The 17,568-nt window shown below is 46.7% G+C and overlaps 1 protein-coding gene across 1 annotated transcript in view; it reads right to left on the bottom strand.

The window, feature by feature from the left end:
* Positions 1–17,568, bottom strand: part of LOC311237121 (anthrax toxin receptor 1-like) — a gene marked incomplete at both ends in the record, with an annotated part of 163,103 nt that overhangs the window by 116,863 nt on the left and 28,672 nt on the right. The window contains 2 exons of the mRNA XM_084324927.1: positions 1,162–1,233; positions 8,434–8,505. Coding sequence (XP_084181053.1) covers positions 1,162–1,233; positions 8,434–8,505 — 144 coding nt within the window. The remainder of the gene's footprint in view (positions 1–1,161; positions 1,234–8,433; positions 8,506–17,568) is intronic.

Genomic DNA, 17,568 nt, shown 5'->3' on the forward strand with positions numbered 1-17,568 from the left:
GATGCTGTCCACACAAGCGGTGTGATGCTGTCCACACAAGCAGCGTGATGCTGTCCACACTAGCAGCGTGATGCTGTCCACACAAGCAGCATGATGCTGTCCACACAAGCAGCGTGATGCTGTCCACACAAGCAGCGTGATGCTGTCCACACAAGCAGCGTGATGCTGTCCACACAAGTGGTGTGATGCTGTCCACGCAAGCAGCGTGATGCTGTCCACACAAGCAGCGTGATGCTGTCCACACAAGCAGCGTGATGCTGTCCACACAAGCAGCGTGATGCTGTCCACACAAGCGGTGTGATGCTGTCCACACAAGCAGCGTGATGCTGTCCACACAAGCAGCGTGATGCTGTCCACACAAGCGGTGTGATGCTGTCCACACAAGCGGTGTGATGCTGTCCACACAAGCAGTGTGATGCTGTCCACACAAGCAGCGTGATGCTGTCCACACAAGCGGTGTGATGCTGTCCACACAAGCAGTGTGATTCTGTCCACACAAGCAGCGTGATGCTGTCCACACAAGCAGCGTGATGCTGTCCACACAAGCAGCGTGATGCTGTCCACACAAGCAGCGTGATGCTGTCCACACAAGCAGCGTGATGCTGTCCACACAAGTGGTGTGATGCTGTCCACACAAGCAGCGTGATGCTGTCCACACAAGCAGTGTGATGCACAAGCAGCGTGATGCTGTCCACACAAGCAGCGTGATGCTGTCCACACAAGCAGCGTGATGCTGTCCACACAAGCAGCGTGATGCTGTCCACACAAGCAGTGTGATGCTGTCCACACAAGCAGTGTGATGCTGTCCACACAAGCAGCGTCATCAACAGAGCATTTTCACGCGTCTTACACTCGAAAAATAGGCTCGGCGCCAAAATCTCTAGGATGCCACTCTGCTGCTGCCATGTAGAGCCATGTAATCCTAGAGGACCTTAGGATTAGTGTTAGGTTGAGGTAAGGGGGTGAGGATGAGGGTGACCAGGTGACCAATGAATGTAGTATCAATGGAATGAAGTCAATAGCCCTCAAGTATAGTAATGCAAGTGAGTGTGTGCATGTGTGTGTGTGTGTGTGTGTGTGTGTGTGTGCGTGCGTGCATGTGTGTGTGGTGTGTGCGTGCGTGTGTGTGTGTGTGTGTGTGTGTGTGTGTGTGTGTCTTGCCTGTCTTCAGTCAGTTTCATTAGAGTCCTTCCTTCAGTTGAAAACACGATGAAAGACATCCTTAGCTGAGGACTGGAGGGAACAAGACGAGACAAGAAGACCAGATTAACAAATGTTTATCAATGTTTTTATGGTATCAATGGTTTTTGCTCAAAGAGGTTAGATGCTACAATCAGAAATGAGTACTGTAGGAGGCAATGTCGTTGCTGAAAACTCAATGCCACCTTGTACTGTAGGTTGTCACCACGTTGCGAAAATATTTTATTTACAGTATAGTGTTGAAATTCCTGATATTTAAGCAGTCGATTGCTATTGCACACGTCAGTTTTGTTAATGACGTGAATGATGTGCATTGAGTTTTCAGTGATTTTCTTTTTTGCGGTTGAGTAGGCTATACTCTCTATATGAACCTCATTCCTATAAAAATCTCCCTACTTCCAGGTTGAACAACTAACATGATAAACTACGTTAACAATGTATAAAGTTCATAATTGCATTTCAAAATCTGTTGTCGTATGTACCATCAGTTCTTACTGTAATTCTTATTTTATTTTATTATTATTTTTTTGCATATTTCTATCATTGGGAAGATTTCCGGATGTGCAGCACCGCATAGACGTAGAATCTAATTTCATAATGTTATGAAGCTGAAACGGATTTGGTCGGACAAGAATGGGCGGCGAGCATAAGGAGCTAGCAAGATTGGAGCTACAGTAATGTAAACATTAGCCCACCCAAAGGAAAGGATGACCAAGGAGATATCGAAAGAAATGACAGAGGAGATGAAAAGGAGCAGAGAAAGGATGAAATGGCAAAATGGAGAGAGGAGTCGAGGACAGAGATGGAAAAGTGGACGAAGAGTATGGAAGAGAAGATAGGGACTCAACTGGAGGAGGTCCACGTGGGGATCAAGCTGGCAGAAGTGAAAGCTAACGAGCTAGCAGCCAGGATGAAGGAACGTGAATTTGAACGTACCACAGAATGAATAAAGGAATAGTAGAAGCTGACCAGTTACATGCGGCAACACCCTCTGAGGAGTTACTGTACATAGAAAGAGGATTTGACTCCAAACTGAATATGTAAGGGATAATGCATAGCTACGAGGTCATTGTCGCAAAATAATTGACCGACACGTAGTTTAAAATACCGAGCCGCCTCGGCGAGGTGTTTTAAACGTCAGTGAAGGTCAATTATTTTGCGATGATGACCGAGTAAAGCTATACATTATCCCGCTTATTACATGGCTAACTTACTAACAATATACCTAATTCATTTGACAAATCGCAGTTGTTCTGTGGCTCTGTCAGCCCAAATAAAGTGATTATTATTATCGCGGGCAGCCCGGCAGGTGTGTCTGATTGGCTGCACTGAAACAGTGTGTGTCAGTGGGCTTGATTGCGAACAGCTGCGCACAGCGGTCATTATTGTCCCACAGCGGTCATTATTGTCTGTTATTACATGGCGTTTTCACATTCGCCGAAATGCTTGTTTGTGATTGGTCAATAGCCCCCCGACTGCGGTCATTATTTTTCAATAATGACCGCAGATTTTTCAATAATGACCGCAGAGCGCAGCTGTTCGCAATCAAGCCCACTGACACACTGTTTCAGTGCAATTAGACACTGCCGTGCCGGCGATGACAGGGGGCGGAGCGACGAGCGGAGTAGAACACAGCGGAGCCAGAACACAGAGGCTGCCCGCGATAATAATAATCACTTTATTTGGGCTGACAGAGCCACAGAACAACTGCGATTTGTCAAATGAATTAGGTATATTGTTAGTAAGTTAGCCATGTAATAAGCGGGATAATGTATAGCGCTGCACTGACAGCGGAGCCAGAGGCTGCCCGCGATAATAATAATCACTTTATTTGGGCTGACAGAGCCACAGAACAACTGCGATTTGTCAAATGAATTAGGTATATTGTTAGTAAGTTAGCCATGTAATAAGCGGGATAATGTATAGCCTACTCGGTCATTGTCGCAAAATAATTGACCTTCACTACGTTTAAAACACCTCGGCGCAGCGCCTCGGTATTTTAAACTCCGTGTCGGTCAATTATTTTGCGACAATGACCTCGTAGGCATACATTATCCCTTACATAACTGACCTCTGACGCGCGCTATTGACCAATCACAAGCAAGCATTTCGGCGAATGTGAAAACGCCATGTAATAAGATGTTTTAATTAACCAACTTGAGGAGGGTTTCTTTCTGAGGTCACACCAGGATGTATATGAGCACGGTGAGCGAGCTGGCAAGCTGAAGCAGTCAGCAGCAGCAGGTAGGATGGTGGAAATAGGCGATAATCAGGGCAACAAAATGATAAACCAAAATGGCATTAATAATCAATACAAATATTTTTATGAAGATATTTGTGTAACGTTCTGGGTTCTCTGGTCTTGTTAGACCTGAGAGCCCGGCTACCATTCTGTCACCTGTCACTTTCCCTCTGTAATTGCATTATTTAATGTCATCTGTGATTGGCTGTCACTCTGTGGAACATGTGGAATGTTGGGAATGCTGACCTTAAGTAACTCTTGTTTTCTTCTGTTCCTTGTCGGCTCTTCGCGATTCTCAGACCCAGTTCTCGACGGTACCAGGACTAGTGCGGTGGTACTTGTTCCTTGTCATTTTCCTATTACTTAGTTTATATTGTTTTGTGCTTCTCTCAGTTGACGTCCTGCGTCTGCCTGTTTTCCTGCCTGCTCTGAATTCTACTATTAAAGAGGATTCAATTGTTCAAGAGCTATACCACCTCTCCGTCTCCTTACTTGCCACCACTACTGGGACTCAAAGATCTCTTACCTGCGTAACATATTTGTATATACCTCTGAAGTAAATGATAGGGAAAGAGTAGAAAGATTTGTTTAGAACTTGGAAATGCTAACATTAGACTGACAAACTCTCAAAGATTAAGTTAAAACATTTACCTTTATTGGTTGTAACAGTATAAGAATGGAATAATATATACCTCCGTCAAAGATTATGAACCTACTGTCACAATCACGGCGAGAGCCTCCATCTCTCTACCTGCTTCCACGCCCTTATATGGGCAGCTTCCGACGCCATCTTCCCCACGCTGTGACCTGGCAATTATCAGCCCAGCTGAGAGTCGTCAGCTCATCAACGGTCCGGATATCAACCCTGCGGATCCTGCTCCTGATCGTCTCAGTGTTATCCTATCTACCCTAGGTACGAGGACGTACTTAGCCTTGCCTGCTCTGTCTGTACTGCCTGCCATGTCCTAACCTCTGTTCTCCCTGTGCCCAGGACCACCACTCTCGGCCGACGCCGTCTCCTGACGTACTACCTGCCTGGACGTTCCTGAGGACCTCAAGCAAGAGTCACTACTCGTCCAAAGTCGCACATTCTTGTATATTCTCTACTGCCTTAAACCTACTTAAAACGCTCCATTCTCTCTCTCCCTGTGTTCTGCTATTGGGCTCCACCACTGCTGCCCTAACACCTACACAATACCGTTTGGCTGTAATACTTGTAGTTTTGATCTTCAATGGGTGGCTCCAATGGGGGTGAATCACAGGTGGAACATCACTCCCCAGGTCTATTTGTGTCTCAGGTTTTATGTCCAAACGGACACAATATAATTGTATTCCAAAATACAACAGATTATGTAATCTAAAAGCTTCCTACTGTGGGAGCAAAGACATTAAGAATTGAATGTCTCTCAGAGTGACCAAAACAAAGATTTGTTTTAAAAGAGTCCCACCGCAGAGACCTGGGTTAAATTGCCGGCAGCGGTACCTCCGGCTTGGTCAGTCGTCCCTACGAACACAATATTGGCAGTGTTTGCAGGTTGAAATCCGGTGGGGTATGAGTCAGAGGGGCACCTGTTCAGCAGGAAGGGGATCTGGGGAAGATAGTGTGAACCTCTATGCGTGTTACACTCTCCCAGTGAAACTCCTCACTGTCATGTGAAAAGAAGCCACTGGTGACTCGGATGTATCGGAGGAGGTATGCAGTAGTCTACACCCTCCATGTGTATCGGAGGAGGTATGCAGTAGTCTACACCCTCCATGTGTATCGGAGGAGGTATGCAGTAGTCTACACCCTCCACAGGAGGGCAGCGCAACAACCAGGAGGGAGTTGGCAGAACAATTTGGGGTAATTGGGGGATGGTGATCCGTAACCATGATGATCCGTAACCAGTAGAAAAACAAGCAAGTTCAAGGCACTCTTCATATATATATAAAAAAAACGTCAACCCTTTCACTACCACATTACGAAAAGGTTAACCCTTTCATTGCCACACGACAAAGGGTTAACCCTTTCACTACCACACTACAGAAGGTTAACCCTTTCACTGTAGTGTGGTAGTGAAAGGTTAACCTTCTGTAGTGTGGTAGTGAAAGGGTTAATATATTGCTTAGTTATATATCGCATAGCTCTGCTCAGCGTCTATTGCAATACTCTTCATATCCAGTATTGAACTGAAATAAATTCTCACATGTACCTTTACATACCATCATCTGTCTGGCCACACCCCCATCCGCTACCTACATAAGCAGGGGTGTGGCCATACCATCAGCTCCTCTTCAATTTTCACCATGTCAAGTGCCTGTATACACCACTTTGAAGTTTGATGGATTTTTTGAAGAAAGTAGAAGATGAAGGAGCTATGTTGACATTATATCTTTGTTTTCTCTCTCACTATTTTCGAGAAAATACAGCGATAATGTCTTCGCCACTGGGGTGTCTGGAAGATGATGACCATTCATTCTGACCTCCACCGGCATTTTTGTATTAGGGGCTCGCGTCGCTGGTCTAATCCCCACCTGCAGTCCTCCAAGCTGCAGCTGGACAGTTATTACCTTCGGTTCTGCAGCTAGACTGTGCATGAGGGGCGACGGCTGTTGTGAGAAGCGAGCTGCCTCTCTGGGTGAGTGATGATTTTGCTACGCGAAGCGCCAGTTGTGTTGCTATGAGGGGATTAGCTGCACGATTTACGAAAGCCGGCCCCAGACTAGTACCATTTTTCTGCCTCTTAGATGGCAGAGAGAGGATCCTGGTTTGAAGCCCACAGTAGTCAATCTAGTGGGCCGTGACCAAGATCTGTGGTTAAAACCCCGGATCTTTGGACGAGCGGATTTCTCTCTGTCACGTGAAGGCCCCATCTTTCAAGTTGAAAGTTACCCTAAACACGAGGAAAGTGGGTTTGGTGTTTCGTTATCGGAAGCTCCACGCCCAATTCGGCTGCAGCCCATGAGGGAATTGTGCCGATACCGCTGTATATCTGTTAATCACCGTTCTGGAAAATGTGTTGACTTCTTTTTCTCTTCTCTCTTTTGGCTGGGCTCCGCCCATACTCGCAATGCGCTTTGAGTGACAGACAGTCACCCACCTGCACTGGCAGATACCTTTCTTTGGGGGAGAGAGAGAGATAGAGAGGGATTAATTAATTTCGCCATGGGGGGCATACTCCCACGGGACAATGCATTGGTAACTTGTTTCAAATGACAATATATACCCCGTGAATATTATTGCATGGATCGGAATACGCGTGGGAGTGTGCGCTATGATATTTTGCAACAGGTTGACGGTGATACAGCAGTGCTGATACGAAAGGGAGCGAGAGAGAGAATGAGCGAGAGAGAGAGAGAGAGAGAGAGAGATAGAGAGAGAGAGAGAGAGAGAGAGAGAGAGAGAGAGAGAGAGAGAGAGAGAGAGAGAGAGAGAGAGAGAGAGAGAGAGAGAGAGAGAGAGAGCCTCCTCCCAGTCCCATTACCTCCGAGTCCCACCCGTTTTATATAGTTCTCTGGTTGATTCACGATGTGTGTGTGTGTGTGTGTGTGTGTGTGTGTGTGTGTGTGTGTGTGTGTGTGTGTGTGTGTGTGTGTGTGTGTGTGTGTGTGTGTGTGTGTGTGTGTGTGTGTGTGTGTGTGAACAGCTGAAGGTCTCTAAATAACCGATTCCGCATTATTTCCACTCGCTGCTCATATAAACCTATCACAGTTGATTGTGGGCGGGCGGTGGCAGATCAGAATTCTTACACGTCAGAGGTAAGCGTAAATTCTAATGGCTTGTTTCAGTGGGGGAGGATCTGGTCTCATCTGAACTGGAGGAATGCGATTTTTTTTTTATTTGAGACATAGACAGTGTTGGTACAACCCCATATTGCTAGAAAACAATGCAAACCCCTGGAAAATGCCATTTATAAGATAGTTCCCCTTTAAGTTATTTTGTGCATCACTCTGTTTTGAATTTGATGCAAATTTGCAATGCATGAGGGTCATCCTTTTGTGTTAAATGGCTGCATGAAGCAAGCATTTGTTGACTCTCATGTTGATAAGAGTATTAAAACTTGAAAAAGATCTGTTTAAGGTAGATTTAGAACAGATACAAAATATGCTATTAATTTGCAATTAATCGCGAGTTAACTATGGACAATCATGCGATTAATCAGATTAAATATTTTAATAGTTTGACAGCCTTCATTTTGAATAAAGTATTTTGATTATTATGTTCAATCATTAAATATGTATTATAAGTATCTTATAAGTATATACATAATATGTAAGCATGTATCTCAAATTAGTGAATAGAATAAATTAATCACAAATGCATTTTAGGATACATGGATGGTATGTCAGGAGGGGGTGGGGTAATTACTCTGTAATAGTTAGGTTTGTTGGGGGGTTTCCAAAGTTGTTCAAGTTAGGATGCCCAAATATGCAATCGTTAGACTACTGGCCCCCACTGATAACATGTTGTCCCAGTGACCACATCCAGGAAGATTTCTGTAATTTCTTAGAATTCTGTAAGTATACAGGTGGGGAGAGAGTGAAAGTTATGATCAGAACTGGCTAACTTTGGAACATGGGGATGTCATTTATAGACATATGCTGCTGCTTCCACGCTAACTTACGCTTCAGGTCCTCCGGTCTATTAAAAATTCTGAAAGTCACCTTTTAGTTTTTGTGCCACAAACACATGGAGTGATTTTCAACACACCCTGAAGATCGACACTCTCATAACATTTAGAAACCACAAGCCACTCTTTGATTTGTTTCCTTCTTGTTTATTTTAATTGTGTCTATGCATCTCAACATCATAGTGAATGAGGGCAACATCTGTGATCTCTCAAGACTTAAATAAAGGTTTGAATACATGAAGGAATTCATGGTTTTTCTTATACATTCTCCAGAAAGCCAAACTTTTAGCAAATGGACGAATCAATGTTATTCCTCCTTTAGCTTGGGACCCTCTGGAGCCCCCCCCCGGAATCTGATTTATCGCACATCTGTGCACCTACCTGATGAACTTGTGGGCCAGGTGGTCAACAAAGTAAAAGATCTCATTCCAGTGGTGCTGCACGCTGCCAGACCTGACAAGAAAACACAAGAGGTTAAAGCAGACGTGGAAAATCGGTTCTGCCTTATCTTTGTATAGATTTGGTAGTCTGAAATGTTATTTAGGGTTAGGGTTAGTCTTTGTATGGATTTGGTCTGAAATGTTATTTAGGGTTAGGGTTAGTCTTTGTATAGATTTGGTCTGAAATGTTATTTAGGGTTAGGGTTAGTCTTTGTATGAATTTGGTCTGAAATGTTATTTAGGGTTAGGGTTAGTCTTTGTATGGATTTGGTAGTCTGAAATGTTATTTAGGGTTAGGGTTAGTCTTTGTATAGATTTGGTAGTCTGAAATGTTATTTAGGGTTAGGGTTAGTCTTTGTATGGATTTGGTCATCTGAAATGTTATTTAGGGTTAGGGTTAGTCTTTGTATGGATGAGACAGTCTGAAATGTTATTTAGGGTTAGGGTTAGTCTTTGTATGGATGGGACAGTCTGAAATGTTATTTATGTACTAGGGGGAAATTACACGAATAGTCCTTGCCTTTTGGCCAGGGTTTGAAGCTGTTCAGAATTATTGGACTCAAGCAATTCATTAGCTGTGTTTTTTGGAGTTGGGAACATAATGGTAAATACTGAATTTAAAAGTTGCTGCTACACCCACCGTTACACCCATTGCTACACCCACCGTTACACCCATTGCTACACCCACCGTTACACCCATTGCTACACCCACCATTACACCCATTGCTACACCCACCGTTACACCCATTGCTACATCCACCGTTACACCCATTGCTACACCCACCGTTACACCCATTGCTACACCCACCGTTACACCCATTGCTACATCCACCGTTACACCCATTGCTACACCCACCACTACACCCATTGCTACACCCACCGTCACACCAATTGCTACACCCACCGTTACACCCATTTGATGAAATCAATGGTTTTCATTTTTGGTTATAACAACCTATAGATAATTAGATATCAGTTTAACCGTGTTAAACTGTAAATGCTGAGACATACATCTCCTCTGTGTGTGTGTTATCCCATTGAAACCGGGGAAACACATTATTGTGTATACAGGATATATAATGCATTATTAGCAGGCGTTGTAGGTCTAAAGGGTTATAACATGTAGGTAAAGTACATATCTATAGAGATATTAGTTTAAACATTGTATTGTGTGTTGAACTTTGAAACGGTAAAACAGACAGGGTATGCCGTTTCCATACCAGACCGTGATTGAGCTGGTAAGGACACTCACAATTTTGGGTGGCATGCCAAATGTTCTCAGCCTTCTTAGGAAGTACAGTCGTTGCTGGGATTTTTTTATTATCTGTTGGGTGTTGTGAGCCCAGGTGAGGTCCTCGCTGATGTGGGTACTGAGGAATTTAAAGGTTTTCATTTTCACCCATCCACCTCTGTCTCACCTATGTACAGAGGTGTGTACTGTACACTCCTCCTCCATGGGTCAATAATCATCTCCTTGGTCTTGTCTGCGTTCAAGGAGAGATTATTGTCCTGACACCAGGCCACCAGTTCCGCCACCTCCCTTCTGTACGCCTCCTCAGCTCCCCTAGTGATCAGTCCGATGACTGTAGTATCATCTGCGAATTTGATGATACTGGTGTTGTTCTGGGAGGCAACACAGTCGTGTGTGAAGAGGGTGTACAGTAGGGGGCTCAGCACGCAACCCTGGGGGGGTCCCTGTGCTTAGAACCTTTGTGCCTGATGTCCGGTTTCCGACTCTGACTGACTGGGGCCTATTTGTAAGAAAGTTCAGCACCCAGTTACAGAGAGCTGGTGTCAGACCCACAGTGAGGAGTTTAGCAGAGAGTTTGTGTGGGATGACCGCGTTAAATGCAGAGCTATAGTCGATGAATAATAGTCTGGCATATGTGTCCTTGCCCTCTAAGTGGGTGAGGGTGTGCCAGGGCTTTTAATGAGCACAACGTGGGCTGTTTCTTCACCAACTTGGAGGAGTTGATGGCTGAGCTGAGGACAGACCGAGCTGAACCCAGTGCACCCCATCCAACCTCACCACTCCTCCCCCAGAGCCATCCACGAGATCTGGACAGAGACCACCAATGACTCCACAAGAGCTGAGGCCTTGTCCAAAGGCTGCAGCCAGGAAAGTAGCTCAACAACAAAAATAATGTCAAGCAGTATCCTCACTGACACCCCAGAGAAGGAGTTTAAAGCAGAAAAAGGCATCAACATCAAAACGACCCAGTACACCCCAGCCCAGTCCACCTACTGTACCAAGCCTAGTACATCCCAGCCCAGTCCACCTACCAAGCCTAGTATATCCCAGCCCAGTCCACCTAACCTACCAAGCCTAGTGCACCCCAGCCCACCTACCAAGCCTAGTGCACCCCAGCCCACCTACCAAGCCTAGTACATTCCAGCCCAGTCCATCTATCAAGCCTAGTACATCCCAGCCCAGTCCACCTACCAAGCCTAGTACATCCCAGCCCAGTCCACCTACCAAGCCTAGTAGAGGAACTCCGCAAAACCATATCGCAAATGTCATCATCCTCCTGTTCATTGGATGCTATTCCCACCCCCTTCCTCAAAGAGGTTTTAGACAGTGTGATTGGAGATATCCTTAAAATTGTAAACAGCTCTCTCCAATCAGGCGTCTTTCCAGACTCACTAAAAATGGCTGTAGTTACAGTAGGCCCTTACTAAAGAAACACAACCTTGATCCCTCTGTGTTGTGTAATCTACACAGACCTATCTCTAATCTCCCTTTTCTGATCATTCATCAACTGGATGTGTTTTTACAGAAAAATAAGGTCCATAACAAATTCCAATCTGGCTTCAGGAGGGGCCATAGCACTGAGACAGCACTTGTAAAGGTAATCAATGACCTTAGGGTGTCTGCGGACAATAAAGAGGTATCCGTTCTCCTACTCCTAGATTTAACGGCTGCGTTTGACACAATTGATCACACAATTTTAATGCACCGTCTCGAGTACTGGATAGGTCTGTCAGGTACGGCCTTGTCCTGGTTTTATTCCTACTTAACAGGCAGAAGCTACTCTGTCAATCTAGCGGATTATGATTCTGACAAACATCTGTTCTGGTATCCCGCAGGGCTCCATTCTTGGCCCTTTATTGTTCTCTCTGTATATACTGCTGCTGGGTGGACTTATTACCAATCACAGAGTTAACTTCCATTTCTATGCTGATGATACCCAGCTATACCTCTCCGTAGCTCCAGACGAGCCCTGTGCTCTAGACCTGCTGTTCACCTGTTTGACCAGCATTAAATGCTGAATGAGTCCTCTGAGCTGAGGACAGACCGAGCTGAACCCAGTGCACCCCATCCAACCTCACCACTCCTCCCCCAGAGCCATCCACGAGATCTGGACAGAGACCACCAATGACTCCACAAGAGCTGAGGCCTTGTCCAAAGGCTGCAGCCAGGAAAGTAGCTCAACAACAAAAATAATGTCAAGCAGTATCCTCACTGACACCCCAGAGAAGGAGTTTAAAGCAGAAAAAGGCATCAACATCAAAACGACCCAGTACACCCCAGCCCAGTCCACCTACTGTACCAAGCCTAGTACATCCCAGCCCAGTCCACCTACCAAGCCTAGTATATCCCAGCCCAGTCCACCTAACCTACCAAGCCTAGTGCACCCCAGCCCACCTACCAAGCCTAGTGCACCCCAGCCCACCTACCAAGCCTAGTACATTCCAGCCAAGTCCATCTATCAAGCCTAGTACATCCCAGCCCAGTCCACCTACCAAGCCTAGTACATCCCAGCCCAGTCCACCTACCAAGCCTAGTAGAGGAACTCCGCAAAACCATATCGCAAATGTCATCATCCTCCTGTTCATTGGATGCTATTCCCACCCCCTTCCTCAAAGAGGTTTTAGACAGTGTGATTGGAGATATCCTTAAAATTGTAAACAGCTCTCTCCAATCAGGCGTCTTTCCAGACTCACTAAAAATGGCTGTAGTTACAGTAGTCCCTTACTAAAGAAACACAACCTTGATCCCTCTGTGTTGTGTAATCTACACAGACCTATCTCTAATCTCCCTTTTCTGATCATTCATCAACTGGATGTGTTTTTACAGAAAAATAAGGTCCATAACAAATTCCAATCTGGCTTCAGGAGGGGCCATAGCACTGAGACAGCACTTGTAAAGGTAATCAATGACCTTAGGGTGTCTGCGGACAATAAAGAGGTATCCGTTCTCCTACTCCTAGATTTAACGGCTGCGTTTGACACAATTGATCACACAATTTTAATGCACCGTCTCGAGTACTGGATAGGTCTGTCAGGTACGGCCTTGTCCTGGTTTTATTCCTACTTAACAGGCAGAAGCTACTCTGTCAATCTAGCGGATTATGATTCTGACAAACATCTGTTCTGGTATCCCGCAGGGCTCCATTCTTGGCCCTTTATTGTTCTCTCTGTATATACTGCTGCTGGGTGGACTTATTACCAATCACAGAGTTAACTTCCATTTCTATGCTGATGATACCCAGCTATACCTCTCCGTAGCTCCAGACGAGCCCTGTGCTCTAGACCTGCTGTTCACCTGTTTGACCAGCATTAAATGCTGAATGAGTGAGCATTTTCTCAAGCTAAATGAGGATAAGACAGAAGTTCTCATAGTGGGGTCTAGTGAGCAGAGAGAACCGATAATAAGTAGACTGGGTAACCTGAATGTAGAAGATAACACTGCAGTAAAGAATCTGGGGGTTATTATTGATTCTGAATTGAATTTCAATACACACATTGTAACTGAGGGGTACAATTCCCTGACTGTATTGAGAGTATGGTATCATTAAACCACTACTTAGTTATGTACTTTAATTACTGGCCATACAGTACACGGTATATCTGGTGAACACCCACACAAGAATACGGCTTGACAAAGAAAGTTCTATTTAGAGGTATTTATTATTAGAGCAGCAACGATAGGTTACAGAATTGAGAATTATGAATTGCGCTTATAAGGCGAAGAACACTTAAGTAGGTCAAGAGCGTAAGTCCATGAGCATAATAAGATGGGTATAACTGACGCCACCTGTAGCATAAGAATTACATAAGGCACACTCGTAGTCAGCTGGAGATACTAAGGGGTTCCCTCCGGTTGTAAGCCAGCAGGGTAGAGGAATGTTCGGGAGCAAAAGTCTGGATCAACGAGGAATAACGAGGCTCCAGATACAGGAGCCAGTGCAGTAATCCTTTGGTCCGTAGACAAAGCAACAGCTATACTCCAGTATGCAAGACAGCATGGATGAAAGCTAGCCAGCCTCTGTGGTCCTAGAGGCGGGCTCGATGGTGCTCCTCACAGGGTAGATCCCACACAGCAGTGGGGTAGACGGTTCTCTGCTCCAGCAGCCACAGTACCAAAGCAATATAATCGAGCCGGAAAGGGCTCTGCATTCGCCGGTGTAGGTTCTCCGGTGTACATATCCAACGGTTCTCGTCTAGGACTCCTCGGATGGCGGCACGAGTTTAGGCCGCCCAGCCTGGATAAGTGCACTAGCTAGAGTACGACGAACCGGTGGTAATGCTGGTCACTGTAGAACGGTAGCCGCACGATACACTATAAATAATAGACTATTACTTTACAATAGAATAAGTCGAACTCGACGATACAGCGTTAAACTCTGACACTTTAGCTATCTATTCGCACGCGGTTCTCAAGGCTCTATTTAGGGGCAAAGGGGCCCACTTCACGGCACGTTGTATCGTGGTGAAGGCTTCAACGTTTTGGACTAAGTGCTTCTGTATCCACCTGCGACGTATTCATACGTAAGGTGAATAATCTAGTGCCAACCTCAGTTCTGTCTCGTATTACTGCGCAAACCTGGACATGTTGAGACATGTCTTGGCGGTGGCTTTGAACTTGCCATTGGGGGTATGGCCGTTGGCGCCTAGGGGTCGCTGTCCAATAGGAGAACGAATATTATGGTCTGGCCTGTACCTAGGTAAAGGGATATTCCGTGTATATATACAAAGAATATACAAGGGATATCAGACGATATACAAATATTATACAATATATCTCAAGTAATAAATATATATATTCAGTTTAATCTGACCCTTTGTAACAGCCGCCTCCTAATTAGTCCGCACCTAATTAGATAAACAGAGACAGATTAACCGTCTTGTCCACTACTCAATGTCCGTTGTGAGGAGTAGGGCAATTCACAAAGTCAGTGGGTCATGGTCGTCATCAAGGGAGTCAGGGAGCCTTGGCAACTCTATCAGCCTCGCCACGGGTCGGGTGTATGTCCGTCCCTGGACGAGAACTTCTGCCGCTCTTTCCGTCGGCACCGGTGATCACTTTGCTTACGCGGCCGGCCGGCCACATAGCTCGGGGTAGTGACTGGTATATGATCATGACGACTGTGCCCTCCGTCAAATTGTCTCTTTCTTTTACCCATTTCTGGCGGGTCTGTAGAGACGGTAGATAGTGGAGGAGGAAACTGTTCCAAAACTTGTCAGCCAATACTTGACTGTACCTCCACATTCTTCGGCCGTTCGCTTCCTCAGGTCTGTACACTGTCTGTGGGAGCGCGGGGTCCAGCCGCTCCATCAAGAGAGTGTTGGGGGTGACTGGGTCGACATCTGCTACATCACTTGAGACTTAAGACTTAAGTTCTGGGCCCATAGCTTGGAAGCTCTCTCTCAGCTCTCTTTCTCCGCCTTTGAAGTTTGTCCCGTGATCAGACAATAATATAGACGGTTTTCCTTTCCGCGCTGTGAATCTCCGGAAGGCCATAAGGAATGAGTCCGTACTCATGGTTGGAAGGAGTTCTATGTGTATCGCTCGGGTGGTCATGCATTTGAATACAATACCCCACCTCTTCTCCGTCCCTCTTCCTTTCTTCACATACAGCGGGCCGAAGCAGTCCATACCGGTGGAGTGAAAGGGCTTGTCGCCGAGTCGGAGGCGACAGGGAGGTAGGTCAGCCATCCTGGGTATACTGGGCTGTGCTCGCCACTTGCGACAGTCTAGACAGGTCCGCTGGAAGCGTCGTACTGCTTCTCTTCCTTGCAGTATCCAATAGCGACGTCTGATCTCAGCGAAGACTCTCTCTGCCCCAGCGTGGTGCACGTCCTCGTCGTATTTCTTTATGATGAGCTCTGTGACCTTGTGTCGGCTGTTGAGAACTATAGGGAACTTGACGTCATCCGTTAAGTCCGGGGCCCTTCTCAGACGACCACCCACTCTGATGAGATCATGGGCGTCACGCTCAGGGGCCAAGTGGAGCAGTCTGCTGTCTGACGGGACTGGCTTTGATCCCTGCAGACAGTCTAGCTCGTCGGGGAACGAGTCTCTTTGGGCTCGCTGTAGCAGAAGGAGTTCTGCTTCTTCGTAATTAGCTGCATTAATGTCAGTAGTGGAGGGAACCTCAGGGTGGTGCCACAGGAATGTCTTTAACTGCGCACTCTCAAGGGTGGGGCAGTCGTCTATGTTGGGGTCTGTGGGGACTGGTGTGTGCGTCAACCCACAGAACATAGATTTTTTCATCTCTGCCTCCTCTTGACTAGCCTCCCGTGGGGTGGGGTTAGGCCACTCTTCTTCCGGGAGCTTGAGGAACTCGGGACCGTCACTGTAGATATTGTGACGTGTGAGGTCATCCAGGGACATTCCCCGTGTGATGACGTCTGCTGGGTTCTGTTTTGTGTCCACGTACCTCCAGCATGCTGATTCTGTTAAATCTTGGATCTCTGTGATTCTGACTCCCACGAAGACCTTGTATCTACACGAATCGGACTGGATCCATGTGAGTACGGTCATGGAGTCTGACCACAGGATTGTTCTTTGCACCGGGATGGTGAGTTCACGTTGGATTAACGTGGCGAGTTGCGCTCCTACTAGGGCTGCGCAGAGCTCTAGACGCGGGATCGATTGTTGCTTGCGGGGGCTATCCTTGAACGAGCCAGGATGAAGGCGGTATGTATTTCTCCTCCCTCCTCTCGGGCCCGCAAGTAGGCCACCGAACCGTAGGCTACTTCGGAGGCGTCGCTGAAGACGTGCAGGTCCATCTGGCACGTCTCCAGCCGCACTGTGGGTGGGAAGTAGCTGCGGCGTATGTTGACACCTGGGAGCGAGTTGAGTTCCGTTTCCCACTCTCTCCATGTGGAAGCAAGGTGGTCGGGTATGGGGTCGTCCCAGCCCTGGTCCTTGTCCCACAGCTCTCGCACGATCATTTTTGCCCTGGTGGTGTAAGGTAGAATACATCCCAACGGGTCATATTGTCTGGCGAGTGTTCTGTATACACTCCGTCTGGTGGTCGGTAGTGAAATCGACCTTCCCTGCTCCTTGGTCAGGGGTGTGTGTCTATAATGGAGCGAGTCTGTTTTGAAGCGCCAGACTAGTCCTAATGTCATTTCTTGGGCTTCACCTGGGATGGTCGCCATCCAGGTCTCGCTGCTTGCTGCCTTGTTCTCTGGGGAGAGGCTGCGCAGTACTTGAGGGTCGCTGCTGGCCCACTGCCGGAGATCAAAGCCGCCTTTGATCAGGGAGGCGCGGAGCTTGAGTAGGAGGGCCTCGGCCTCTTCTGGCGTCGAGACGCTTTGCAGACAGTTGTCCACGTAGAAACTCTTCTCTACACTTTGTCGGACCTCCTCGTCAGCTGCTGGGTCCTCTGCGACATGTTTTTGCAGTGCGAACGTAGCACAGCATGGGCTGCATGTGGTTCCGAAAGGGAGGACCTCCCATTGATAGATGGATGGTTGCTCATCCCCGATCCTCTCTCTCCATAAGAACCGCAGCAGGGGCTTGTCCTCTTCCACTAGTCGCACCTGCAGGAACATCCCTTTGATGTCGCCGCTGATGGCCACCTTGTTTTGGCGGAAACGTAGCAACACGCCTAGTAGAGAGGGGCCGAGTGTTGGACCGGGCAAGAGTTCTTTATTCAGATTCTGTAATCCGATCTGGTAGCTGCAGTTAAACACAATACGATCCTTGCCGTTGTGGTGGACCTTGTGGTGGGGCACGTACCATGATTCGGTCGTCTGATCGGCCTCTTGAATGTAAATTTTCTTTATGTGTCCCGCTGTGATTAGCTTGTCAATCTCAGCGCGGTACACAGTGGCTTGAGCG

Source organism: Notolepis coatsorum (genome assembly GCF_963971535.1).
Source record: "Notolepis coatsorum genome assembly, chromosome: 11".
NCBI classification, from domain to species: Eukaryota; Metazoa; Chordata; class Actinopteri; order Aulopiformes; family Paralepididae; genus Notolepis; species Notolepis coatsorum.